This window comes from Saccopteryx leptura, chromosome 2, assembly GCF_036850995.1.
Source record: "Saccopteryx leptura isolate mSacLep1 chromosome 2, mSacLep1_pri_phased_curated, whole genome shotgun sequence".
Taxonomy (NCBI): domain Eukaryota; kingdom Metazoa; phylum Chordata; class Mammalia; order Chiroptera; family Emballonuridae; genus Saccopteryx; species Saccopteryx leptura.
The window spans coordinates 199487026-199515017 of NC_089504.1; the positions used below are offsets into that span (position 1 = coordinate 199487026).

Sequence of the window (27992 nt, forward strand, 5' to 3'; positions counted from 1 at the left end):
TTTCTAATGTGACTTGTAACACACAATGTACTGTATTTGTTTTAAGTGACTCTTTGACATACTGAAATGATGGAAAGGAAAACACTGTTATATGAAGGAGAGAAAGAAAAGAAAAAATTTTGTAAACAATTTTGTATTTTATACAAATGAAAGAAGCAAGTATTTATAGACTAGGAACATGCATGGTTTGATGGAGGTTAATTTGCCATTGTACACAAGAATACACCTGCTGGACATCAGTGTAAAGCTAAAGCTGTGACTTATAAGCTTGCTTTGCTAGCCACATTCCAGCAGGCCTCTTTAAATGCAACTCAGAGTGCTGCTACATTGCTTTTATTCCTCAAATGTCTTTGTTCTCCATGCAGTTTTTACATACCAGCATTATGGGTAGAAGGAACAATATACTTATTCAGTTTATACAATTTTTTGTTTACTCTGAGGTTGACAAACACAGGCAAAACATTAGTCAACTAGACCAAAAGTTGATTTAGAAAATACTTTTAAAAATTGGATAAGAAACAAATCTTTAAATTACTATAGTGTGTGATCTATAGGTAACATATCAAAAGCACTTAACTGTTTGCACTGAAAATATTTAACTAGCAAATCTGTAAAGTTTATGTAAACCAACAAATGGAAAAGGAAATCAAATAGCCTGAGAACAAAGCTGTTTAGCAGTTTGAAGTTTCAGAACCATTCTTGCCTGTATTGGACCAGTGATCACTGGCTACTCTTGCTTTCTTCCTCTCTTTCCCTGTAAGCTTTATTTAACAACTGGATTTCCTCTTGGTAGCCATCCTTCTCTGGATGCTGCCTCTTACTGTTCTGCCTGTGTGCTTCAACAGTGTCCGGGATGGAGATGTTGATATCACCATCAGGATTACTCGTGGGTAAAAAGAGAGAATATGAAGCTGTTTCTCCTAAATCACATGAAACAAATCTGTTTTCTTTCCGCGAGAAGCGTAGGGATGGAGATCTGACCTGTGTGGAGGACTGGCTGATGTTGCTAATAATTGACACAGTGTCCAAGGCCTCTTCATTATCACAAATTTCAAGAACTTCCAAGTGTTTTTCACACTGGTGTCTGCAAACATGGATGGAGAATCTTCTGAGTTTGGTTCATGGCCAACACTTTTGGATCGATAGACCTCTATTTTCTTAAAGACTGGGGTTATTTTCTGTCCTTCTGCGCTTACCTCATAGGTAGAAAGAGATAGCATTTTCCCTGTGGGGGCTTGGAGGAACACCATCCCCTGGAATGCACACAAGGGGATGGCAAGGGCACCACTGCAATGCTGGGGACAGAAACAGAAATGGTTATTAGTGAAATTAGTTTCTGAGATTATTCCATTCAGACAGTCAGTCATTTTATTCATCCAAATGGTAACATTTTTCTATTTCAGAACCATTTTCCTAGAAATCTTTTACAGATAATGGATATAAATTCTGCCATTGAAGTACCATCATTCAGTTTCTCCTAGGTCAAATATAGCATCTAAATGAGGGCACTCAGGAACCTTTCTTTGAAGATATGGGACATATTCCCACTGTGGAAGGCAATATTTGTGTACTGATAGGCAACAGTAGATATTTCCAAGAGCAGAATATGAGCACAAAATTGAGTCCATATGTACAATCTGAAATTGCTTTTATATTTTTGTTATATATTAAGTTACATTAAGAAGTGTACTAGGTTGAAAAAAATGCACTTTGTTATCAAAATGTACTTTTTTCCTGCTTAGTATGTCAGAGAGAATGATAGTTGTGAAACTATGATTCAGGTTAAGTACAAAATATATTTCAACTGTTCTGTCTGAGCACATAAGAGCAACCAAATGTCGCTACAACTGTGCTACAGAGTACTTACGCTTTCACAGAAAAATCAAAGTCCTTAAAGTAAACCCAATGATAGGTAACTCTCCCGTATCTCTGCAAAAACTTCCCTAATGTAAGCCTTTTATATTATATTTAAAACTTTTTGTATTAAATTTTTAGATTGGTCTAACTATTGAGAAAGAAATGCAGAAAACAATACCAATTTTTATAATAGTCTGTACTTTATATTGTTGACTTATGTCTTTATAATTTCAATAGGTTCCTTATTTATTACATGTTGGTCTCAGGAAGATAACAATATGCCAGATTCTAGAGCAATGGTTCTCAAACTTAGGTATCTAGACCAAACATCATCAGCATCACCTTGTAACTTGTAAGAAATACAGTGTTGAGTTCTACCCCAAACCTACCGAATTAGAAACTCTGAGAGTGGGTTTCAGCAATCTGTATTTGAAACAAAACTTCCAGGTGATTCTGTTGCATGCTAAGGTGTGGGATCCACTGCTATAACTAAAGAACTGTCATAGTCCAGAAGAAGAAGGGGAAAGAGAATGGTTAACCTACACTTTTTATTCATATGTCACCTATAGAGCCTGGAGATACTAACTAAATTGACTTAAGAGTGCTTTTCAAACAGGAGGAATCAGAATGAGGGCTCATGGTTTTTTGCCAGTTTAGGATGATCAACCTTCCCAGTTACCTGTGACTGTCCCAGTTTAGCACTGAAGCCCCTATGTCCCAGGAAATCTCTTAATCCCAATGAAACCAGTATAGTTGGTCACTCTATTAGCCACGGGCATTTCATATATGGACCTCAGAGGGGCTAGAGCAGCGGTTCTCAACCTGTGGGTCACGACCCCAGCAGGGTCGCCTAAAGCCATCAGAAAATACATAATGCATATCAGGTATTTACATTCTGAATCATAACTGTAGCAAAATTACAGTTATGAAGTAGCCACCAAAATTATTTTTTGGTTTGGGGTCACCGCAACATGAGGAACTGTATTGCGGGGTCACGGCATTAGAAGGGTTGAGAACCACTGGGCTAGAGGAAGATCAGAGTATCATTATTGGAAAACAGTTTGGATATGCCTCACTCCTTGAATTTAGAGACCATCACCAGGTTTTCTGTTGTTCTCTATGGAGAAGTCTTGAACTTGTTAATTTACAAAGAGACCTGGGAACCCAACTTTAGGGCCTTGCACCCTAAAGAGCCATGAACTTTGAAAACTTACACTACAAAGTTCAGTTTACCCTTCTGTTAGAGCAAAGAACTTCATCCACTTCACATGTGTGATGTTGACTGAAGCAGGAGAGACAGAGGCATAACACTTAGTTGCTGTACCAGAGCACTATTTGAGTGGTGGCAACTTTTGGTAAAGAAAGAGTGACTTTAATTTATTTTTTGTACATACATTCATTAAACATTTGCTTAGTACCTATTACATATGTGCAAAAGTCTGAGCTTGCATTGGATGTACAGGAATACTATACACTAAATTAGTATATATAATATAATACATATAAGATATACTATACTTGATTCAGAAACTTTACAGGTAATTGGTTGAGAAATACATGAAAAAAACCCACAAAAATTTAATCTCTAACTGTCATAGTAGAGATAGGAACCAAGTTCTGTGGGGTTGAAAGAATGACAACCTCTAGTAAAATATTTCATATGAGATGATATTTGATCTTCCAAATCAAGAAAAGATTTACATTTTCAATAGCTTTGTTTTCTGAAGTAATAAGTTATGAGTTAAAGGGCCAACCTAAAAATTATTCATCTTGAGAAAATATATTTTTTTGTTATCAAAGTCAGAAACTTCCATTTTTTTAAAAAAAAATCATAATTGACTGAGACATTATGTAATCAGAAAATTAAATTGTCATTTAATAATGTGAAATATGTATAAATATAGCCTTCTTTATTCTTAAAGTTAGTTAACCTGAAAGCTAAATTTCCTTATATTGCACTTAATTGGAAGAAAAAAGAAATCTATATCAAAACTTTAAAACTTGTTATGTTTTCTCTTTGATATGGTACACTGTATAAACAAAATCCTACAGACTGTACCAGTGTCCAGTAATACTGGTATGTCTATTTTAAAATTACATTTGCTACAGAATCAAGAGCATAACATGTCTTTATACTACGTATCAACTTGTATCACTGATGAACAATTAATATGAAAGCAAATGTGATATACAATATTTTGCATCTGGTTTTATACATCCACATAATGTGGACTTCATTAACTCCCTGGTGCTAACTTTATCCTTAAATGAACAAACAAGCTGTACTCAGTTATCAACTGACAGCTCATTAAAAGTTGCATTTGAGAGTTGCAGAGTGTCTGAGTTTTGCTAAGTATATGGTCTGATTATTTTGAAATAGCAGACAAAGTTTTTTCTTGTCAAATTTATTTTGTAAATTTTTTTCTTTCATGAATCTTTATAGTATCTGAACATGTATGCTGAAAGGTTGTGTATATATACATACATACACAGGTAACATACATGTAATACATATACAAAGTATACCTATATTAATTTTTCTGCAAATATTGAAATCGTTTTCTTTGAAAAGATAGTCTCAATTTGAGAGGCATAGAAGTAAAAACAGAGACAGATTGTATGGAAACAGATCTGAGCATATGTCTTTATATTATTCATTTAAAATTGGCAAGTTTGTTTCAGCAAAACAGTACTTTTACTTAAGGCTAATTCAGTAGTTTTAATTTTACTAGTTATGAAAGTAATATATAAGTTGTTTTGGGATTAGATTTGTGTAAGAAGTATAAGTGTAAAGAGTTGATGCCAAATTTTGAGTGTCTAAGCAAAATCAGAGAAATTAAAATTGACAAGTGTATAGAATTTTTTTTTCTTTTAAAAGGGACTTGTCTATTATTTAATTTAGAGAAGCATTGTGTTAGTGAAAGGAAAATAAGGGCTTGAATTTAAGAGGCAGTAATAGGGATAGAGATTCAAGGAAAAAGCTGGCAGAATTTGAGTAAAAGCAATGAATTTTCTACCTCTTTTAAGATATGGATGGAGCACTAAAATGGAAAGAAATTAGAAACCATGAGAACACATTGAACTACTATTATGTACTAGCACTGGGTTAGCTCATAGGTCTATAGCAAAAATGAAGAGACTCTCATATCTTAAGAACCCATAGAATACAGAAATAACAAAGCTCATAAACAATAGCATTTTTATGTAATTTGTGCTACAGTAGATCTAAGCTAAATAATTGTGAGATTCTAGAATAACAGTGAAGGGAAAGAAGGCCTAAAGATCCTCCCCAGATAAGAGGTCAGTGTTTAACAGATGAGCACAAAGACCTGATATTAATGCTCTTGAGCATTGTTCTAGAGGTCCCAGCTGGGAAATTATCAAGAAAAAGAAGTAAGAAATATAGACAGTAGGAAGATTCAAATTTATTATAATTTATAGATGAAAATATTGTCTACCTACATAGTTAGAGAAGCAAATCTAAAATGCAATAATTCAGGAATTTAGTACAGTGGCTGAATTCTAGGTAAATAGTAAAAATTAACTGAAGTTTCTAATCATAAAAAAAAAATTTGCCCTGGCCGGTTGGCTCAGTGATAGAGCGTCAGCCTGGCATGCAGAAGTCCCGGGTTCGATTCCCGGCCAGGGCACACAGGAGAAGCGCCCATCTGCTTCTCCACCCCTCCCCCTCTCCTTCCTCTCTGTCTCTCTCTTCCCCTCCCGCAGCGAGGCTCCATTGGATCAAAGATGGCCCAGGCGCTGGGGATGGCTCCTTGGCCTCTGCCCCAGGCGCTAGAGTGGCTCTGGTCGCGACAGAGCGACACCCCGGAGGGGCAGAGCATCGCCCCCTGGTGGGCAGAGCGTCGCTCCCTGGTGGGCGTGCCGGGTGGATCTCGGTTGGGCACATGCGGGAGTCTGTCTGACTGTCTCTCCCCGTTTCCAGCTTCAGAAAAATACAAAAAAAAAACCCAAAACAAAACAAAACAAAACAATTTAAGTCCCATTCATAACATCAACAGAACTATAAAAATGTGTGAAAGCTATATGAGGAAAACAGTGAAATATTGTAATTTTAAAAAGTCCTGAATAAATAGAAGACAAAAGAAACAGTTTTCACATGAGAAAACTCTATATTAAAAGTAAAGCAATTTTACTTTATTAATTTCATATAATTTTAATAAATATTTCAATAGAATTCTATTTTGAAATTTGAAAAGTTCATTCTAAGGTTTATTTTTAAGAGCAAATGCTTGTGGATAGTCAATAAAATTTGGGAACAGACTAATGAGGTAGATTTACAAAGATAATATGAAGTTACAATAATTAATACAGACTGTTAATGGCAAGATTTGATAAGTTAAGCAGTCAAGAAACCAGATTTAGTATATCATGAAGATGATATATCAAAAATAATTAAGGATTCAGTTGAGCTTTTATATATATTTGACTATTATAAAATTTAATTAGAGCTTTTTTATGTTATATGCGAAAATAATTTTTGTGTCTTAATACTACTTTAAAATCCTGGGGGAATAGCTTTCCAAATCTGAACTGAAAATTATAAAAGTAAACAGTAAAATCAGTACAAAAGTAAAAGATGGACTGATTTGATTGTAGAAAAAATTTAAGTGTCTGTGTAGAAACATATGCTAAAGGTAATTATAAAAGACAAATGGCAGCCCAGGAAAAGATATTTGTAATACACATAAGACAATATGTAATACTCATAATATATAGTTATTATCAATACAAATCAATGAGATGAGCATCCCAGCAGAAAAATCAAGTGGAAAGTGGGCCAGATCAATGAAAGGAAGAAATACAAATGGAGAATAAATATATGAAATTTCACCAATAATAAAAAAGTAATATAAACAATATCTTATTTTTAGCCTCTCAAATTGTTTTCCATACACAAGAAAGAAGAAATAAAAAGATAGATCATTAGAGTGCATTTTGACCGTATTTGATTATAAAATATAAGCTACATATATTTATCAGCAATCCTGTTTCTGTAAGTCAATTCCAGTATCAACTATCAACACATAAGAATGTTTATTTCAGCCTTCTTGTAAACCCACAAATTAGAAATAATATAATGTCCATCATTCAGAAAATACCTAAATAAATTATGGTACAGTTATGTACTAGAAAACTATCCTGAAAGTTCTGCCTATGTAAACAATTTCAATACATTTTAAGTTATAAAAGCAAATTGCAAAATATATATGGTATAATCCAGTTTTCTTGTAGAAAAACAACTACCATAAATCAACCCTGTAAAGTATATACCTCTAGGAATAAAAAATATTTATATATGCAGAGACATACAGGCACACACACATATATATATCACGGGCATAGAAAAAGGTTTGAAAGGTTATATACCAAACAGTTGTTTTTCTGGAAGTAGATGGGAGATTTCAACTTTTATGTCTTATATTTCTAAATTATTTGATGATGATGCTGATTTTGTTCATGGAAGTTGATTGGGTAACAGAGGGGGCAGAGAGTATAAAATATTACTAGAAGGACATCAAGGATATCGGAATGGGGTAATGAATGTGGGTTGCCTATGATGGTAGTCAACCTCTGAATTGAGTTTGGTAGTTGGTTTGTTGTTTGTGTGCTTTTGGGGTTTGTTTTGCATTTGGGTTTGTGCTATTTTTAGATTAGGAGAGAGGAGACAAACTAGGTAGTGGGTGCTATCTCAAAATTTTGCCCTAATGGTTTGTTTGATTAGAATGAGTGTTTCAATTAGTTTATACCTTATTTTTTATTCACATTTTAAAAGCATAGAGGATGGTCCTATGACAAGAAAAATTTTAAAAATATAATTTCAAAAAGAAAAAAGATCCTCTGGTTGTAGTCAGGTAAATATATATATATAGAGCTTTCAAGATGGCCTATATTAGTCAGATTCTTCTGGATAATTTTATTAGAGTATTATAAACATTGAATCCAACCACTGTCCCTATACACACTAAATTAAAATAAAGAATTCATCTTAAAAAAAAAGAAATACTACAGAACTTGAGTCACAAAATATATATACTTTTTATCTTGTAGCCTACAGATTTGCAAACCACTAAAAAAGCTCAAGAACTATTAAAAAAAAGACTAAAAGTAAAAAGCAGTAAAACCTGAAGAGAAAATTAACATTAATTGTAAGGAGATACTACAAAAATTATTAATGTTGGTTTAATTTATTTTGATCTTTGTACTGAGTTGAATAGTGTCCTCTTCAGATTTCATATCTGCCCATAACCTGTGAATCTGACCTCATTTGGAAATAGGGTCTTTACAGATGTAATCAAATTAAGATTAACTCATACTGGATTAGGGAGAGCCCCAATTCCAATGGCTTGTCCTTTAAGGAAAGAGAAAATTGTACAAAGACTCACATTGGGAAGATGGACATGAGAAAAAGGAAATAGCAATTGGAGTTACACTGTTATCAACCAAGAAGAAAGGATCCTCTCTTAGAGCATTAGAGGAGTATTGCCCTACCTATACCTTGATTTAGTACATCTGGCCTTCAAAAATATAAGTCAATAGATTCTGTTGTTTTAAGCTATCCAAGTTTGTGGTCATTTGTTTTGGCTCCCCAAGGAATGTAATGCACTGCTCAAAAAATTAGGGGATCAGGGATACTCCAATACTCTTAGACTTTTGTATAGTGTATTTTCACCAATGAAATAAAAGTTGGTTTTGCATCTCATTTGCATAACCAGACAACTTTGTTTGACTTATCCTTTGCTTTTCTGATGTTCTTGTTTAATAAAAAATCAAATGCTTTTTTATTCATTTTGAAATATCCCCTAATTTTTGTGAGCAGTATATAATGTTTTATGCAAAACATTCCTAAGACACATATGTTAATCAGCATTTTGCAGAGTTTGACACTGCCCATTTTCTTCTGGAGACGAGAATTATGTGGCACTTCTGTCAAATACACGTAGAATGTAATCTCCTCAAGGGAAGGAAGCATTTCCTTGTTGATCTTCATTTCTCTGCCATCTAGAACAGTGGGTGGCACATGACTGTTTCTTTAAAAATATTTTTTATTTAAAAATATTTTTTAGCCTGACCTGTGGTGGCGCAGTGGATAAAGTGTCGACCTGGAAATGCTGAAGTCACCGGTTCAAAACTCTGGGCTTGCCTGGTCAAGGCACATATGGGAGTTGATGCTTCCAGCTCCTCCCCCCTTCTCTCTCTCTGTCTCTCTCTCCTCTCTCTCCCTCTCTCCTCTCTAAAAATGAATAAATAAAAATAAATAAAAAAATAAAAATATTTTTTATTTAAAAAATAAAAGCATAGTGAATGGTACCTATGACAAGAAAAATAACAAATTACCAGAAAGGAAAAAGAAGAATAAATATGTGCATCAATGAATGAATCTGAAACATTAAATTTGTCAACTTTTTAAATTCGGTATCTTAACTTTCTAAAGCATAAAAAATAAGATCATCTTTTAAAAATACTGCTGTTTAAAATTCATTTTCTATATTTTAACAGCCCTGTATAGTAAATGATAATAGTTACAAATACATCAGAAGAACATATTAGAACATTGTAAAATAAAAATAAAGTAGAATATTAGGGAACTGAATTGTGTGTGCAAGTTTAGTGCATGATAAAAAAATGGTAGATTCAGAGAACATAAAACTATCCATTTAGTAGTTTCTGCTTTCCTTCCATTTGAAAGTCAATGAATTAGCTAAGCTGTTAGGAATAATAATAATCCATTTTTGCTATATTCCTGAGCATAGGTGGCTGGGAGCTTTTTTGTTTGGAAATGAAAAACAGTCTCTAAATCTCAGAAATGCTTCAGGAGGAAAAAGCATGCCATATAAATACATTAACACAATAATCTGCTGTGATGATTGATTCAGGTACTGACTTTGCACATTTTGAATTTTTTTTTCTTTTCACTGTAAGCCTCTAGGTAAATTCAGGGCAAACTTACAATATGAATGAGTTGCTCCGAATTTTTCTTCTAACAAGATGAAGTATTCTGTTGATTATCTGAATCACTCAAGATAGAAATATTAGAGTACATAGGATCATAACACTCCCCAGAGACCATAGAGTTCTAATTTCTCATTTCATAGTGGGAGAACTTACAACCAGGGATGTAGAACTACTTGCCCAGCATCACATAGGTAATAATAGTGGACTGACACCAGGTCTCAAGCTCCTTAAGTCCCAGTTAAGCGCTCTTTCCATTGTATCAGGTTGTCACTTTATAAGAAATCTCTTAGCCAGAAGTGCGTATTTGGTTTTCTGCCCTGGAATCTAGAATTCTATCATTAACTTATGAATAATTCAAGTGACTGAAATTTTAATATAATAAAATAATATAGACTATCTATAGATGATTTGGGTGATGTTTAGGCATGTAAAAGTACAATATATTAAGGAATAAGTCAAGTTGATCATCTAAGATTGTTTAGGGTGATCAGACAGGAACATTTAAAAATATAGCAAGGAGAGGGCAAATTAGCTCTATCTGCTAGAGCTGGGATTGCATTTTTTCCTGCCCTAAGATATTCACATTCCTGATTCTTAGGTCTTCAGTCTCAGACTGGGACTTACACCATTGGCGTCCTTAGTTTTTGAGCCTTCAGGTTTGGATGGAAACTGCAATACTAGTTTTCCTGGGCTTCTAGCTTCCAGATGAGAGATCACAGGACTTCTCAGCACCCATAATTATGCGGCAAGATGGTAATGGAGTAGGCGGATGTACCAACTTTCACTTCCCAGAACCAAAGTGGAATACAACTTAATTTTAAGGATAATCATCTGGTAGAACCAACTTTGGACTACACTAAGAGGATGCTTTAATCAATAATTATGGCCCTGGCCGGTTGGCTCAGTGGTAGAGCATCAGCGTGGCATGAGAAAGTCCCAGGTTCGATTCCTGACCAGGGCACACAGGAGAAGCGTCCATTTGCTTCTCTACCCCTCCCCCTCTCCTTCCTCTCTGTCTCTCTCTTCCCCTCCCGCAGCCAAGGCTCCATTGTAGCAAAGTTGGCCCGAGCGCTGAGGATGGCTCCATGGCCTCTGCCTCAGGCACTAGAGTGGCTCTGGTCACAACAGAGCTACGCCCCAGATGGGCAGAGCATCACCCCCTGGTGGGCGTGCCAGATGGATCCCGGTTGGGCGCATGCAGGAGTCTGTCTGACTGCCTCCCCGTTTCCAGCTTCAGAAAAATAAAAAAAGTTAAAAATAATTACTGAATAAGCCACACTGAGACTGGTAGGAAAAGCAGAAACGTGGAGAGGGCTGCCCAGCTCCTGGGAGCGAGTGGCAGCCTAGAGGGACTCATGTGGTTGGAAATGAGTTTAGTGGAGAGGGGAGGGACCTGGGCCCCAGGAATGAAGCTCCAGACTGCAGCCCCAGAGCTTAAAAGAGTTGTACAACAGTATTTAGTTGCAAAACAAGCCAGGATACTGTTTGCAAGAAAGATACAGATTTTTCAGACCCAGGATTTGTCTTAAAGGGACCACATAGAAAACCTCTTTCAAACTACTCACCCAGGGCTATGGGGGATGGGGAAAGCTGAGAGAACCAGAGTAGCAGGAAGAGAGTGTAATCTAGGAGGCACAGGGAGAAACACTTTGAGGAACAGCCACCTAAATTCTGGGCTGAGTCACTCCCCAAATCTGAAGTGAATATTTTTCCTGGAACCAGCAATACCAGCAAAGGGAAGTGGGTCACCAACTAAACAGAAGCTCTCCCGCTGCAGTCAGAGCAGAGTCACTTAGAAGAAGGGAACCATCAGGGATACACTGTTGAGTGCTGAGGTCTGAGCTGCATTGCCAATCTTACAGTGCTGAGCACTCACTAGAGGGTGGGCAGGTGGGCAGGTGGCAGTATGCAGAAGCAAAGTTCCGTCGGCGGGGGTGGAAGCCAGTGCCTGGCCGCAGCTGTGGCCCGGGTGCAAGTGCAGCCACCCAGCGGTGGCCGAGGGCTGTCGTGGCGGCAGAAGGGGTGAATGGAAGTGGTCTGACCCGTGTCTGTGAGCAGGGCACGCGAGAGCAGTCCTGCCTGCAGTCCTGCCTGCAGGGGCAAAGCAAAAGCCGGGGAACCAGCATAAACTTGCGGCTGGGCGCAGGAGCACAGCCGCACCCAGGGCTGAGGCTTGCAGGCCTGGTACATGAGCGCAGTCCTGCCTGAGGGACCAGGGCTGAGGCAGGGGGTTGGCCAGGGCTTGCAGCCCAAAGAGGTGAATGCAGTCCCATTGGCAGGGGTGGGGTGAAGGCTGGGGGAGGCCTTGGCTTGCAGCCATGGCACAGGAGCACAGTCCAGCCCTCAGAAGTGGTGCAGAGGCTGGTCAGGCCAAGGCTTGCAGCCTGGGAATGCAAAAACAGTTGCACACATGGAGGCGAGGCAGAAACCACAGCAAATGCCCAGCAGGCCTGTTCCAGCAACGCCCATGCCCAAAGCCTGAGGCCACAGCTGGGGAGGGAGTGGTGGCAGGCCTGCAAACAGATCACAACCAAGGAAAACAGAGGCCACACCCATTGGACACTTGTGGGCACACCCTTCTTAATCACAGAAAAAATATAAGGCAGAGAAATACAACCTAATAAATCAACAGGAGAAATCTCCTGAAAAAGATGTGAATGAGACAGAAAGAATGAAATTACTGGATGCAGAGTTTAAAATAATGATTATTAAAATGCTCAAAGAGCTTAGAGCAACAATGAATGGACATAGTAAGCACTTAAATAAAGAGATAGTAAGTATAAGAAAGGACATTGAGGCCCTGGCCGGTTGGCTCAGCGGTGGAGAGTCGGCCTGGCGTGCGGGGGACCCGGGTTCGATTCCCGGCCAGGGCACATAGGAGAAGCGCCCATTTGCTGCTCCACCCCCCCTTCCTCTCTGTCTCTCTCTTCCCCTCCTGCAGCCAAGGCACCATTGGAGCAAAGATGGCCCGGGCGCTGGGAATGGCTCCTTGACCTCTGCCCCAGGCGCTAGAGTGGCTCTGGTCGCGGTAGAGCGATGCCCCAGAGGGGCAGAGCATCGCCCCCTGGTGGGCAGAGCGTCGCCCCTGGTGGGCGTGCCGGGTGGATCCCGGTCGGGCGCATGCGGGAGTCTGTCTGACTGTCTCTCCCCGTTTCCAGCTTCAGAAAAATACAAAAAATAAAAAATAAAAAATAAAAAAATTAAAAAAAAAAGAAAGGACATTGAAATAATAATAAAAAAAAATGAGTCAGAAAAGACAAATACAATACCAGAAATGAAGACCACACTGGAAGGAATCAAAAGCTGGATGGATAAAGCTGAGGATTGAATCAGAGAGTTAGAGGACAAGACAAACAAAAGCACAGAAGCAGAGCAGCAAGAAGAAAAGAAGCTCAAAAGTCTGAGGAAACTCTAAGAGAGCTCTGTGACAACATAAAGAGAAATAACATTCGCATGATAGGGGTTCCTGAAGAAGAGAAAGAACCAGGGATAGGAAATTTGATTGAAGAAATCATACTTGGCCTGATCAGGCAGTGGCACAGTGGATAGAGCATTAAACTGGGATGCGGAGGACCCAGGTTCGAGACCCTGAGTTCACCAGCTTGAGTGTGGGCTCATCTGATTTGAGCAAAAAACTCACCAGCTTGGACCCAAGGTTGCTGGCTCGAGCAAGGGGTTGCTCGGTCTGCTGAAGGCCCGCAGTCAAGGCACATATGAGAAAGCAATCAATGAACAACTAAGGTGTCACAACACACAAAGAAAAACTAATGATTGATGCTTCTCATCTCTCCGTTCCTGTCTGTCTGTCCCTGTCTATCCCTCTCTCTGACTCTCTCTGTCTCTGTAAAAAAAAAAAAAAAAAAAGAAATCATATCTGAAAACTTCCTTAATTAATGAAGAAAAAAGTCACACAAGTTCAAGAAGCACAAAGAGTTCCATTGAGGATGAACTCAAAAAGGCCAACACCAAGACACATCATAATTAAAATACAAAAATTAAGAGATAAAGAAAGAATAGTAAAATCTGTGAGAGAAAAGCAGTCAATAACCTACAGAGGAGCCCCCATAAGGATGCCATTTGACTTCTCAACAGAAACATTAGAGGCCAGAAGGAAATGGCAAGAAATATTCAAAGAAATGCAAAACAAAAGCCTACAACCAAGACTTCTCTATCCAGCAAGGCTATCATTTAAAATTAAAGGAGAAATAAAAAGCTTTCCAGACAAAACAAGAACAACAACAAAAAACTCAAGGAATTCATTATAACCAAACCAATGCTACAAGAAATCTTAAGGGGCCTGTTGTAAACAGAACAAAGGGGGGGGGGGAGAATCTATTATAAGAGGAATGTAGCTTTAAAGAATAAAATTGCAATAAACTACTATATATCAATAATAACCTTAAATGTAAATGGATTAAATGCTCCAATAAAAAAACATAGGGTAACTGTGTGGATAAGAAAACAGGACTCATACTTATGCTGTCTATAATTGACACACCTCAAAACAAAAGATACACATAGACTGAAAGGAATGAAAAAAATATTTCATGCAAATGGAAATGAAAAAAAGGTTGGGGTAGCAATACTTATATCAGACAAAATAGACTTTAAAACAAAGGCTATCGACAGATGACATCAGAGTAATGGTGGGGTAGGAAGAGATACCGATAAATCTCCCCCAAAACTCAACAAGATCTTCAACCAGAAACAGAAAAACCTATCCTTGGAGCCTCCAGATGTTTCGCAATACACCCGAAGGTATGGTCAAGCAAAAAATTGACTAAATATATAACCAAACCCTGAAGGAAATAGGGAGTAAGAAATGCTCCGCCTTCCTCACTAACCTAAACAGGGCGGTTTTTCTGGGATCCGTGAATATAGAAACTGAGGTGGGCAAAGGGGGTGAATAGATCCAGGCTGCAACACAAATGGCCAAACCAGGCTGTGGCACGGAGATCCAAGCTGAGGAAAAACTGATCCTGTGGCAACCCGGGCAATACAAGCTAACACTCGCGCCAAACCCAAACAAAGAAAGACAAGCGGGGCAGCCATTTTACCCGATCTCCTGGTCGGAGCGCGCAGATAGTGGGCGAGAGATTTCTTCCTAAGCCCCGGAAGTGGGTGCCCGTGTTACCCCACACAGAGGCAGAGTCAGAGGCCTTTCTGTGGGCTGAAAGTGGAATTTCTGGGAATCCCCAGCGTCCTGGGAAAGCTGTGCACGGGAGGCAGTGAAAACTAATTCCAACGGTGGAACTTTTCCTGCTGGTAGGGGATTCACTCAGAGGGAAACGCGGCCGGCCTCATATCCTGGTCTGCGCGTGCAGATAGTGAGCGAGAGATTCCTCCGAGTGCCTTGGCAGAGCGCGCCCGTGTTATCGCACAGAGGGGTAGAGTCAGGGGCCTTTGTGTGGGCCAAGCGGAATCTCGGGCTGCCCCAGCACCTTGCAAAAGCCGCGCACGGGGATGGAGCAAGAGCCAATTCCAATGCTGCAACTTTTCCATGCGGTTGGGGGTTTCACTCAGAACGTGAGACTGCTGGCCAGATATCCTGGTCTGTGCGCACAGATAGTGAGTGAGGGTTTCCTCCAAGCGCCCCGGAAGTGGGCACCCGCCTGTGTTACCGGACAGAGTGGGCAGAAACCCCGCCAGATTATGCTAGCAGCTCTGACTGACTGAGCCTTACCCAGAGCCCTGTGCTGAGTGGAAATAGAGTGGGGAGTTGCCAGCTCTTTGAGCCTCTTACTATCCAGGCAGAGGCAACAGCAACCCCATAGCTGGATTATCAGGCTATTAATTGAGGAAGGAAAGACTAGGAGAAAGGCTCCAGGAACACGGACTCTCTCACTGTCAGAGCCTATAAATGCTAATGAGCCTCGACTGCCAATGAGACTAAAGCACAATACATGACCTTGCCATAGAGACTTATCAACTGCAAACCTCTACCTGAGCATGCCAAAGGGTCAGAACCCGGGGTACAGAGTCACCGACCAGGAAGAGGGAGAGAAAAGAAAAAGCAAGAAGATAACCTCTCAAAATCATGAATAATCTGCAGACTTTATAACCTATCCCATTTTATTATATTTGTTCATTTGTTTCTCTTATCTTCATTCTTGATATTTTTTTTCCTCCTCCAATTTGGCCGATTAACTCTCTGCCGGTCTTACTCTATCCTCTCCTTGAACTACACTACCCATAAATGTTACATCTCCCATTATCTTTTCTCTCCTCTTCCTTTCTCTCTATGAAGGTTGCACTCCAAGACCCTTAACTCTCTCTCTCTCTCTCTCTCTCTCCTCTTTTTTCTTTTTTCTTCTTTTAGTGGTTCCCTCTTATTTTTCTCTCTCTCTCTTTCTTTTCTCCCTCTATATTAGTTTCTTCCTTTCTCCTTTACATCTCCTCTCATTCAAACCTCAATAACAAACAAATTATCTTATCTGGGACTCAAACTTATGTTTGTGGCATTCTGGGGGGTTTTTACTTCACCTTTTTAACTCACTAGCAGTGCTCCCATCCCTGGCTCTCCATTTTATCTAGTTCTTATTCCACTAAATACAATAGTAATTATTTAATTTGTCCCATTTTTCTGTTTTCTCCTTATTCCTCTCATCATAACTCTTAGTCAACCAGCACCTAAAAGCAAATCATTTTATTCTTGACCCAAATTTTTTCATTATTTGCTTTTTGTGGGTCCATACCCCTTCTTTTTTCTTTTTCTTTTTTTTTTCTTTTTTCTGCCCCTTTATTACTTTTCCCCAATTCAGGCCCTCCATTACAGGCATTGTTTGTTATAACTCACAGTTCACCACAAGATTTTCTCAAGAAAGAGGGGAGAGGAGAGGAGAGGGAAAAAGGAGGGGGGGAATAATTTCCTTTTTTTAAAATTTTTATTTTATTATTAATTTTTTAAAAAAAAACAACTCTTCAATTTTTTATATTTTTAACTTTTTATTCTTTATTAAATCTCATTAATACTATCAACAAAACCACCCTCAGATGCCATTAAGGAAGAGAAAATCGAGTATCATGGATACAAAAGAAAGAGAGGTAACACAGCTAGATGAGGAAAAATCTATGGAGAAAAAATTTAATATATTGGAAACCTTGGAGCTAAATGACAGAGAATTCAAGATAGAAATCCTAAAAATCCTCCAAGATATACAAGAAAACACAGAAAGGCAATTTAGGGAGCTCAGAAAACAACTCAATGAACACAAAGAATATATGTCCAAGGAAATTGAAACTATAAAAACAAATCAAACAGAGATGAAAAACTCAATTCACGAGCTGAAAAACAAAGTAACAAGCTTAGCTAATAGAATAGGTCAGATAGAAGAGAGGATTAGTGAAATAGAAGACAAGCAACTTGAGGCACAACAGAGAGAAGAAGAAAGAGACTCAAAAATTAAAAAAAATGAGATAGCCCTACAAGAATTATCTGACTCCATCAGAAAGAATAACATAAGAATAATAGATATATCAGAGGGAGAAGAGAGAGAAAATGGAATGGAGAACATACTCAAACAAATAATAGATGAGAACTTCCCAAGCCTGTGGAAAGAACTAAAGCCTCAAGTTCAAGAAGCAAACAGAACTCCGAGTTTTCTTAACCCCAACAAACCTACTCCAAGGCATATCATAATAAAATTGACACAAACCAACAGCAAAGAAAAAATTCTCAAGGCAGCCAGAGAAAAGAAGAATACAACATATAAAGGAAGGCCCATTAGATTATCATCAGATTTCTCACCAGAAACTCTACAAGCTAGAAGAGAGTGGACCCCAATATATAAAGTCCTGAAAGAGAGGAACTTTCGGCCACGAATACTATACCCATCAAAGCTATCCTTCAAATATGAAGGAGAAATAAAAACATTCACAGGTACAGAAAAGATGAGGGAATTTATCATCAGAAAACCCCCACTCCAGGAATTACTAAAGGGGGTTCTCCAATCAGATACAAAGAACAAAAAAAAAACAGAGCCACAAGTAAGAGCTCCAAGAAGAACACAATAAAACCAAATTTAAACTGTGACAACAACAAAAAGAAAGGGGGGAGAGGATGGAGATTAACAGTAGCAAAGGACGATGGAGTGCAAAAGGACTCACAAAATAGTTCGCTAGAATGAACAGGGTAGGGACCCTTTTCATTACTCAAATGAAAAAACCACCACAGAAGCACATGAGATAAAAAAGATAGCAACAGAGGAAAGATGTATGGAATACAACCAAATAAAAACAAAAAATAGAAAAACGAAAGAGAAGGATCAAACAAGAAACAATGTAACAGAAAGCAAGATATAAAATGGCAATAGGGAACTCACAAGTGTCAATAATTACACTAAATGTAAACAGATTAAACTCACCAATAAAAAGGCACAGAGTAGCAGAATGGATTAAAAAAGAAAATCCAACTGTATGCTGGATTTCCTACAGGAAACTAATCTAAGTAACAAGGATAAAAACAAATTCAAAGTGAAAGGCTGGAAAACAATACTCCAAGCAAATAACATCCAAAAAAAGCAGGTGTAACAATACTCATATCGGATAATGCTGACTACAAGACAGGAAAAGTACTCAGAGACAAAAATGGCCATTTCATAATGGCTAAGGGGACACTGAATCAAGAAGACATAACGATTCTTAATATATATGCACCAAACCAAGGAGCACCAAAATATATAAGACAGCTACTTATTGATCTTAAAACAAAAACTGACAAAAATACAATCATACTTGGAGACCTCAATACACCGCTGACGGCTCTAGATCGTTCATCCAAAAAGAGAATCAACAAAGACATAGTGGCCTTAAACAAAACACTAGAGCACCTGGATATGATAGACATCTACAGGACATTTCATCCCAAAGTGACTCAGTATACATTTTTCTCCAGTGTACATGGATCATTCTCAAGAATTGACCATATGTTGGGCCACAAAAACAACATCAGCAAATTCAGAAAAATTGAAGTTGTACCAAGCATATTTTCTGATCATAAAGCCTTGAAACTAGAATTCAACTGCAAAAAAGAGGAAAAAAATCCCACAAAAATGTGGAAACTAAACAACATACTTTTAAAAAATGAATGGGTCAAAGAAGAAATAAGTGCAGAGATCAAAAGATATATACAGACTAATGAAAATGACAATACGACATATCAGAATTTATGGGATGCAGCAAAAGCAGTGATAAGAGGGAAGTTCATATCACTTCAGGCATATATGAACAAACAAGAGAGAGCCCAAGTGAACCACTTAACTTCCCACCTTAAGGAACTAGAAAAAGAAGAACAAAGACAACCCAAAACCAGCCGAAGAAAGGAGATAATAAAAATCAGAGCAGAAATAAATGAATTAGAGAACAGAAAAACTATAGAAAAAATTAATAGAACAAGGAGCTGGTTCTTTGAAAAGATCAACAAAATTGACAAACCCTTGGCAAGACTTACCAAGGAAAAAAGAGAAAGAACTCATATAAACAAAATCAAAAATGAAAAAGGAGAAATCACCACGGACACCGTAGATATATAAAGAATTATTGTAGAATACTATGAAAAACTTTATGCCAAGAAATTCAACAACCTAGAAGAAATGGATAAATTTCTAGAACAATACAACCTTCCTAGACTGAGTCAAGAAGAAGCAGAAAGCCTAAACAGACCTATTAGTAGAAAAGAAATAGAAAAAACCATTAAAAACCTCCCCAAAAATAAAAGTCCAGGCCCTGACGACTATACCAGCGAATTTTATCAAACATTCAAAGAAGACTTGGTTCCTATTCTACTCAAAGTCTTCCAAAAAATTGAAGAAGAAGCAATATTTCCAAACACATTTTATGAGGCCAACATAACCCTCATACCAAAACCAGGCAAGGATGGCACAAAAAAAGAAAACTACAGACCAATATCTCTAACGAATACAGATGCTAAAATACTAAACAAAATACTAGCAAATCGAATACAACAACATATTAAAAAAATAATACATAATATTCAAGTTGGATTCATCCCAGAATCTCAAGGATAGTTCAACATACGTAAAACGGTTAACGTAATACACCATATCAACAAAACAAAGAACAAAAACCACATGATCTTATCTATAGACGCAGAAAAGGCTTTTGATAAAATACAACACAATTTTATGTTTAAGACTCTCAACAAAATGGGTATAGAATGAAAATATCTCAACATGATAAAGGCCATATATGATAAACCATCAGCTAACATCATATTAAATGGGACTAAACTGAAGGCTTTCCCCCTTAAATCAGGAACAAGACAGGGTTGTCCACTCTCTCCACTCTTATTTAATGTGGCACTAGAGGTTCTAGCCAGAGCAATCAGACAAGACAAAGAAATAAAAGGCATCCATATCGGAAAAGAAGAAGTAAAGGAATCACTTTTTGCAGATGATATGATCCTATACATCGAAAACCCCAAAGAATCCACAAAAAGACTACTAGAAACAATAAGCCAATACAGTAAGGTCGCAGGATATAAAATTAACATACAGAAGTCAATAGCCTTTCTATATGCCAACAATGAAACAACTGAGAATGAAATCAAAAGAATAATCCCCTTCACAATTGCAACAACAAAAAAATAAATACTTAGGAATAAACATAACAAAGAATGTAAAGGACTTATATAATGAAAACTATAAACCATTGTTAAGAGAAATAAAAAAAGATATAATGAGATGGAAGAATATACCTTGTTCTTGGTTAGGAAGAAGAAATATAATCAAGATGGCCATATTACCCAAAGCAATATACAAATTTAATGCAATTCCCATCAAAATTCCATGACATTTTTTAAAGAAATAGAGCAAAAAATCATCAGATTTATATGGAAGTATAAAAATCCCTGAATAGCCAAAGCAATCCTAAAGAAAAATAATGAAGCTGGGGGCATTACAATACCTGACTTCAAACTATATTATAGAGCCACGACAATCAAAACAGCATGTTATTGGCAGAAAAGTAGACACTCAGACCAATGGAACAGAATAGAAAGTCCAGAAATAAAACCACATATATATAGTCAAATAATTTTTGATAAAGGGGCCAAGAACACACAATGGAGAAAAGAAAGCCTCTTCAATAAATGGTGCTGGGACAACTGGAAAGCCACATGCAAAAGAATGAAACTGGACTACCGTTTGTCACCCTGTACTAAAATTAACTCAAAATGGATCAAAGATCTAAACATAAGACCTGAAACAATAAAGTACATAGAAGAAAACATAGGTACTAAACTCATGGACCTTGGTTTTAAAGAGCATTTTATGAATTTGACTCCAATGGCAAGAGAAGTGAAGGCAAAAATTAATGAATGGGACTACATCAGACTAAGAAGTTTTTGCTCAGCAAGAGAAACTGATAACAAAATAAAAAGAAAGCCAACTAAATGTGAAATGATATTTTCAAACAACAGCTCAGATAAGGGTCTAATATCCAAAATATAAAAAGAACTCATAAAACTCAACAACAAACAAACAATCCAATAAAAAAAATGGGAAGAGGACATGAACAGACACTTCTCCCAGGAAGAAATACAAATGGCCAACAGATATATGAAAAGATGCTCATCTTCTTTAGCTATTAGAGAAATGCAAATCAAAACTGCAATGAGATACCACCTCACACCTGTTCGAATAGCTGTTATTAGCAAGACAGGTAATAGCAAATGTTGGAGAGGCTGTGGAGAAAAAGGAACCCTCATACACTGTTGGTGGGAATGTAAAGTAGTACAGCCATTATGGAAGAAAGTATGATGGTTCCTCAAAAAACTGAAAATAGAACTATCTTATGACCCAGCAATCCCTCCACTGGGTATATATCCCAAAACCTCAGAAACATTGATATGTAAAGACACATGCAGACCCATGTTCATTGCAGCATTGTTCACAGTGGCCAGGACATGGAAACAACCAAAAAGCCCGTCAATAGATGACTGGATAAAGAAGATGTGGCACATATACACTATGGAATACTACTCAGCCATAAGAAATGATGACATCGCATCATTTACAGCAAAATGGTGGGATCTTGATAACATGATACAAAGCGAAATAAGTAAATCAGAAAAAACCAGGAACTGCATTATTCCATACGTAGGTGGGACATAAAAGTGAAAGTAAGAGACATTGATAAGAGTGTGGTGGTTTCGGGGGGAAGGGGGAAAGGGAGAGAAAAAGGGGGAGGTGGAGGGACACAAAGAAAACTAGATAGAAAATGACAGAGGACAATCTGACTTTGGGTGATGGGTATGCAACATAATTGAAAGACAAGATAACCTGTACTTGTTATCTTTGAATATATGTATCCTGATTTATTGATGTCGCCCCATTAAAAAAATAAAATTATTATAAAAAAAAATTGTTGAGAATCATTTTGTGTCCTAGCATGTGGTCTATCCTAGAGAATGTATCATGAGCACTTGAAAAGAATGTATATTCTGCTGCTTAGGGTTAAAGGTTCTGAAGATATCTATTAAATGCAATTGATCTACTGTGTCTTTTAAGTCTGCTGTTTCTTTGTTAATTTTCTTTTTTTAATATTTTCCAGTGATGTTAGTGGGGTATTAAAATCCCCTACTATTACAGTAGTGTTGTTGACCTTGCCCTTTATGTCCATCAAAATCTGCTTTATATATTTAGATGCTCCTATATTAGGTGTATAGATATTTATAATGGTTATATCCTACTGCTGGATTGCTCCCTTTATTATTATGTAGTGACCTTCTTTATCCCTTACTATAGCCTTTGTTTTTTTTTTGTTTTTTTTTCTTGTTATAATTATTTATTTACTTTTAATTTTTTTATAATAATTTTATTTTTTAATGGGGTGACATCAATAAATCAGGATATATATATATATTCAAAGATAACAAGTCCAGGTTATCTTGTCATTCAATTATGTTGCATACCCATCACCCAAAGTCAGATTGTCCTCTGTCACCTTCTATCTTGTTTTCTTTGTGCCCCTTCCCCTCCCCCTTTCCCTCTCTCATTCCCCCCTCCCCCCCATAACCACCACACTCTTATCAATGTCTCTTAGTTTCACTTTTATGTCCCACCTACGTATGGAATAATGCAGTTCCTGTTTTTTTCTGATTTACTTATTTCGCTAAGTATCATGTTATCAAGATCCCACCATTTTGCTGTAAATGATGCGATGTCATCATTTCTTATGGCTGAGTAGTATTCCATAGTGTATATGTGCCACATCTTCTTTATCCAGTCATCTATTGACGGGTTTTTTGGTTGTTTCCATGTCCTGGCCACTGTGAACAATGCTGCAATAAACATGGGGCTGCATGTGTCTTTACGTATCAATGTTTCTGAGTTTTTGGGGTATATACCCAGTAGAGGGATTGCTGGGTAATAAGGTAGTTCTATTTTCAGTTTTTTGAGGAACCACCATACTTTCTTCCATAATGGTTGTACTACTTTACATTCCCACCAACAGTGTATGAGGGTTCCTTTTTCTCCACAACCTCTCCAACATTTGCTATTACCTGTCTTGTTAATAATAGCTAATCGAACAGGTGTGAGGTGGTATCTCATTGTAGTTTTGATTTGCATTTCTCTAATAGCTAAAGAAGATACAGTAAGAATATCTTTGATTGCCAATGGTTGGAGCAGATGGATAGGCAGAACAAAGAGTTTTTGAGCAGTGAAAGTACTTTATATGATACCATAATGATGAATACATGTCATTACAAATTATAATGTATAATGTTTATATGTCCAAATGAATGTACAACAAAAGTAACAAACCATGATGTAAAATCTGAAAAAAAAATTTATTTAAAAAAAAAACTGGTTTTCATAGCAACTTCAAAGGTTAACAACTCATCTCGGCCAGAGAAGTCTTCAGAAAATTACTTATGATGGAATCATCAGGTCTTCCAAGAATAAAATAAAAAGAAATAATGCTTAAAACATTTAAAAGCTTAATACTGTGAAAGAATAAATACACACACAGATTTGGCTGAGGATGTAATGTGAGGTTTTTTACATTGTAGCATCTTCTTAAGGCATAGGAACAGTACAGAATTCCTTGAGAGAAGTACACACCATCATCCATGCTAGGGGATGTGGGACTGGAGAAAAGGAGTGGGCCCTAGCAACAGTAAGAATAATATTTTTCTGCTGTGACGTTTTAAGGAGGCCTCTTGGGTCATAGGGCTCGTGTTCATCATCTTTGTCAGATGGAAGAACATTTAAAGTTTGATTACCATATGTCTGGTTTTATAGAGGAGGAATACAAGCTTAGAGAAAAATGGTATCTGGGAGAGCAAAGGCCAGAACATAAAACAGAAAGATGATGAGAGGAGTTGGAAAAGTACCACTCAGATTTCTTACTGTGCAAACAAAATTGCCTGGCTGGCCCCAACTCCTGCTCTTCCAGGTCCAGGTAACCATTGTGTTAAGCCTTGTTCCCTGGGCTGATCCCTGCAGTACTAAGCATGGCAGAGAGATTGAAGCAAGCCTGTTTCAAGAGGAGTGTGACTTTGGCTTGAGCACTCCACATCAGCTTACCTGAGACTTTCTCCCCAGCCCTCCTTCCTCTCCAATTTTTAACACTGAGTAGTCTTGTCTTATTATTATTGAGTCATAAGAGTTCTTTACATATCCTAGATACAAGTCCTTAGTCCTGTGTATGTGTCTTGAATATTTTCTCCCATTACATGACTTGACTATTTTTTTCTTAATCATGTATTTGAAAGAACAAAAGTTTATAATGTTAATAAAGTTCAATTTATGTTTGTGAAAAAAAATATAGCAAAGAGAGTGAGAACTTAGAAAAAAATAATAAACTAATTTTTAAAATAATTTCTTTTGAAATTTTATATAAAACAATGTGATTACCATATTTTTATATATTTAACTCCAAAATATTTCCTGTGTCATCCTGTCACCTTCATTGAAATGCTTAGTAGATCAAAATAAAAAAGATATATATTGTTTAAGGAAAAGAGAACAAGATCAAGAAAATACAAACCTTTATAAAGGGCTTACTGTGTGGCATAGTATTTTAACACATTTCTCATTTAATCTTCACAGACTCTTGAGCTATAAATTAAGGTTTTCCTTTTTAATGATGAAAAGTCTCACTACTGGGTAACAGATGTAGGATTGATAGTTCTCAAAACAAATATTTACTGATCCTGCAGAAAACAAGTGATGTATATCATACTACTTACTAAGCACTTTATATACAGGGTGGGGCAAAGGTAGGTTTACAGTTGTGATTACACAAAACATGGAGTTTATTCTTGTATTATCATTTGTTAAGTATTGTATTACTTTCCACATGAACAACTGTAAATCTACTTTTACTCCACCCTGTATACTTTTTATATACTTGTCACATCATTCTTATAAAATAGAAACACTCATTATCCCAACTTTATATATAATTGAGTCATGGGGAGATAACTCAAGTTGGTAAATATCACAGTCAAATCCAAGTCAAGAATCATTAGAGAAATGCAAATTAAAACCACAATGAGATATCACCTCACACCAGTCAGAATGGTGCTCATCAACAAAACAATACAGAATAAGCACTGGCGAGGATGTGGAGAAAAGGGAACCCTCCTACACTGCTGGTGGGAATGCAGACTGTTGCAGCCACTGTGGAAAACAGTATGGAAATTCCTCAAAAAATTAAAAATTGAACTGCCTTTTGATCCAGCTATACCACTTTTAGGAATATACCCCAAGAACACCATAGCACTGTTTCAAAAGAAGAAATGCACCCCCATATTTATGGCAGCATTGTTCACAATAGCGAAGATCTGGAAACAGCCCAAGTGTCCGTCAGTGGACAAGTGGATTATAAAGCTTTGGTACATATATACTATGGAATACTACTCAGCCATAGAAAATGATGACATCAGATCATTTACATAGATGGACCTTGATAACATTATACTGAGCAAAATAAGTAAATCAGAAAAAACTAATAACTATATGATTCCATACATAGGTGGGACATAAAAATGAGACTCAGAGACATGGACAAGAGTGTGGGGGTTACAGGGTGAGGGAGAGGAGAGGGAGGTGATTGGGGAGGTTACAGGGTGAGGGAGAGGAGAGGGAGGTGAGGGGCACAAAGAAAACCAGTTAGAAGGTGGCGGAAGACAATTGGACTTTGGGTGATGGGAATACAGCATAATCAAATGTCAAAATAACCTAGAAATGTTTTCTCTGAACATATGTACCCTGATTTATCAATGTTACCCCATTAAAATTAGTTAAAATAAATAAATAAATAAATAAAATATCCAAATCAAGGATAGTCTGTCTCAAACCCTGTGCTCTTAGCTGTTCTGCTACTTCAAGGCATAGGGCTAGCAGATAAAACAGGAATAACACCACATTCTCCTAATCCAGCTAGAATTTGCAATGTCCTGTGAGAAGAAGGGAGAGGAGGAATGTATTCATGTTAGAAAGAAAAGGTTTCTAAGTAGGACCCTAAAAGATAATTTCAGTAGGCAAAGATGTAGGAAAAAAATGTATTCTGGGATTAGGGAACAAAAAGAGAAAAGGCAAATGGAATGACTGTAGAGATAAATGAGAAGTAAGAGCTCTGTACACCAGGATAACAAGTGTTTGTATTTCATAGGCTAAGAAGAAGATTTTTGCTTTCACATGTATAGTATGGAATAAAATTAACATATATAGAGTGTTTACTATGTGTAGATACTGCATTTGGCACTTTATGTGAAATCTTATTTAATATCCATAAGGGAGGTAAAATTATTTCCATTTTACAGATAAGTAAATTGAGACATGAAGAGGTTAACTAACTTGAGTAGTTTACATAGGAAGTTAAGTTCTGAACTGTGATCTAAACTCAGCTCAAATATCAAATTCTTTGCACTATGTCATGTTTGGTCTAAGAATAATTTGGGACCCTGTGAAAGAGGAATGAAGGAAAGAGTACATGGTGGCAGGCAGGCCAGTTAGAATGTTTTAAAAACAGTTGTGTGCAGAAGAAAAGGGGATCTGTACTTCAGTACTGGTGGTAGAAATGGCAAAAGTGGGAGGGAGTACAGAAGAATTGCAGAGACAAAAGCCTTGAGATTGGAGGGTCATGGTGAAGTACTCTGTGGACTAACATACACCCACCTGCCTTTGACTCAGCTGAGTCATCACCTCTGTAATCCTTACCTCTTTAAACTTCAGTTATTTCACTTGCAAAATGGAGAGAATAAATGAGTTAATGCATGTTAAATAATTATCTGAATGCCTCATACAAAGTACCATATTTCCCCATGTATAGGACACTCTCGTGCATAAGACGCACCTTAATTTGGGGGCCCAAAATTTGAAAAAAAATGTGCCTGTATTACATAAAGTTATTAAACTGAAGTTTTATTCATTATAAAATTCATACATCTCCTCAACAAACGTGAAAAAGCGAGAAATGCAAATAAAAAATTACAACCACTGTATAAGATGCACCCAATTGTTAGACCCTTAATTTTTTGAAAATGGTGCTCCATAAGTATTGTCTATTATTGAGAGGTAAGGGAGGAATCCATGTTGTTTTTGAAATTTTTAGTGCTAGCAGCTAGTACCAAGAGTTGATATAAGGTGCTTAGGAGGATATAGATAATGTAATGTTGTTTTAAAATCTCTTTTTGCTATTCAGACAGCATATTCTCTGCCCAATTTAATTCTAATATTCTAGATATGCTAAATAAAAGCCATTGATTACTGGAGTGAATTACAAACATGGCTTGCCTGACTAGCTGGTGAAGCAATGGGTAAAGTGTTGGACTGAGATGTAGAGGACCCAGGTTTGAAACCCTGAGGTCACTGGCTTGAGAGTGGGCTCACCAGCTTGAGCACAGGTTTGCTGGCTTGAGCATGGGATCATAGATATGACCCCATAGTGGCTGGCTTGAGCCCAAAGGTCACTGGCTTGAAGTCCAAGGTTACTGGCTTGAGCAAGGGGTCACTTTCTCTGCTATAATCACCTGGTCAAGGAACATATGAGAAAGCAATCAATGAACAACTAAGGTGCTGCAACAAAGAATTGATACTTCTCATCTCTCTCATTTCCTGTCTGTCTGTCCCTATCTGTCCTTCTCTCTGACTCTCTCTGTGTCTCTGTAAAAAAAATGTCTTAACTAAATA

The 27992-nt window shown here is 37.3% G+C and overlaps 1 protein-coding gene across 1 annotated transcript in view; it reads right to left on the minus strand.

The window, feature by feature from the left end:
• Positions 1-720: 720 nt before the first annotated feature.
• The window catches only part of GPR149 (G protein-coupled receptor 149), a 99612-nt gene continuing 72340 nt past the window's right edge, over positions 721-27992 (minus strand). Inside the window, 2 exon segments of the mRNA XM_066363581.1 lie at positions 721-1070; positions 1073-1295. Coding sequence (XP_066219678.1) covers positions 721-1070; positions 1073-1295 — 573 coding nt within the window.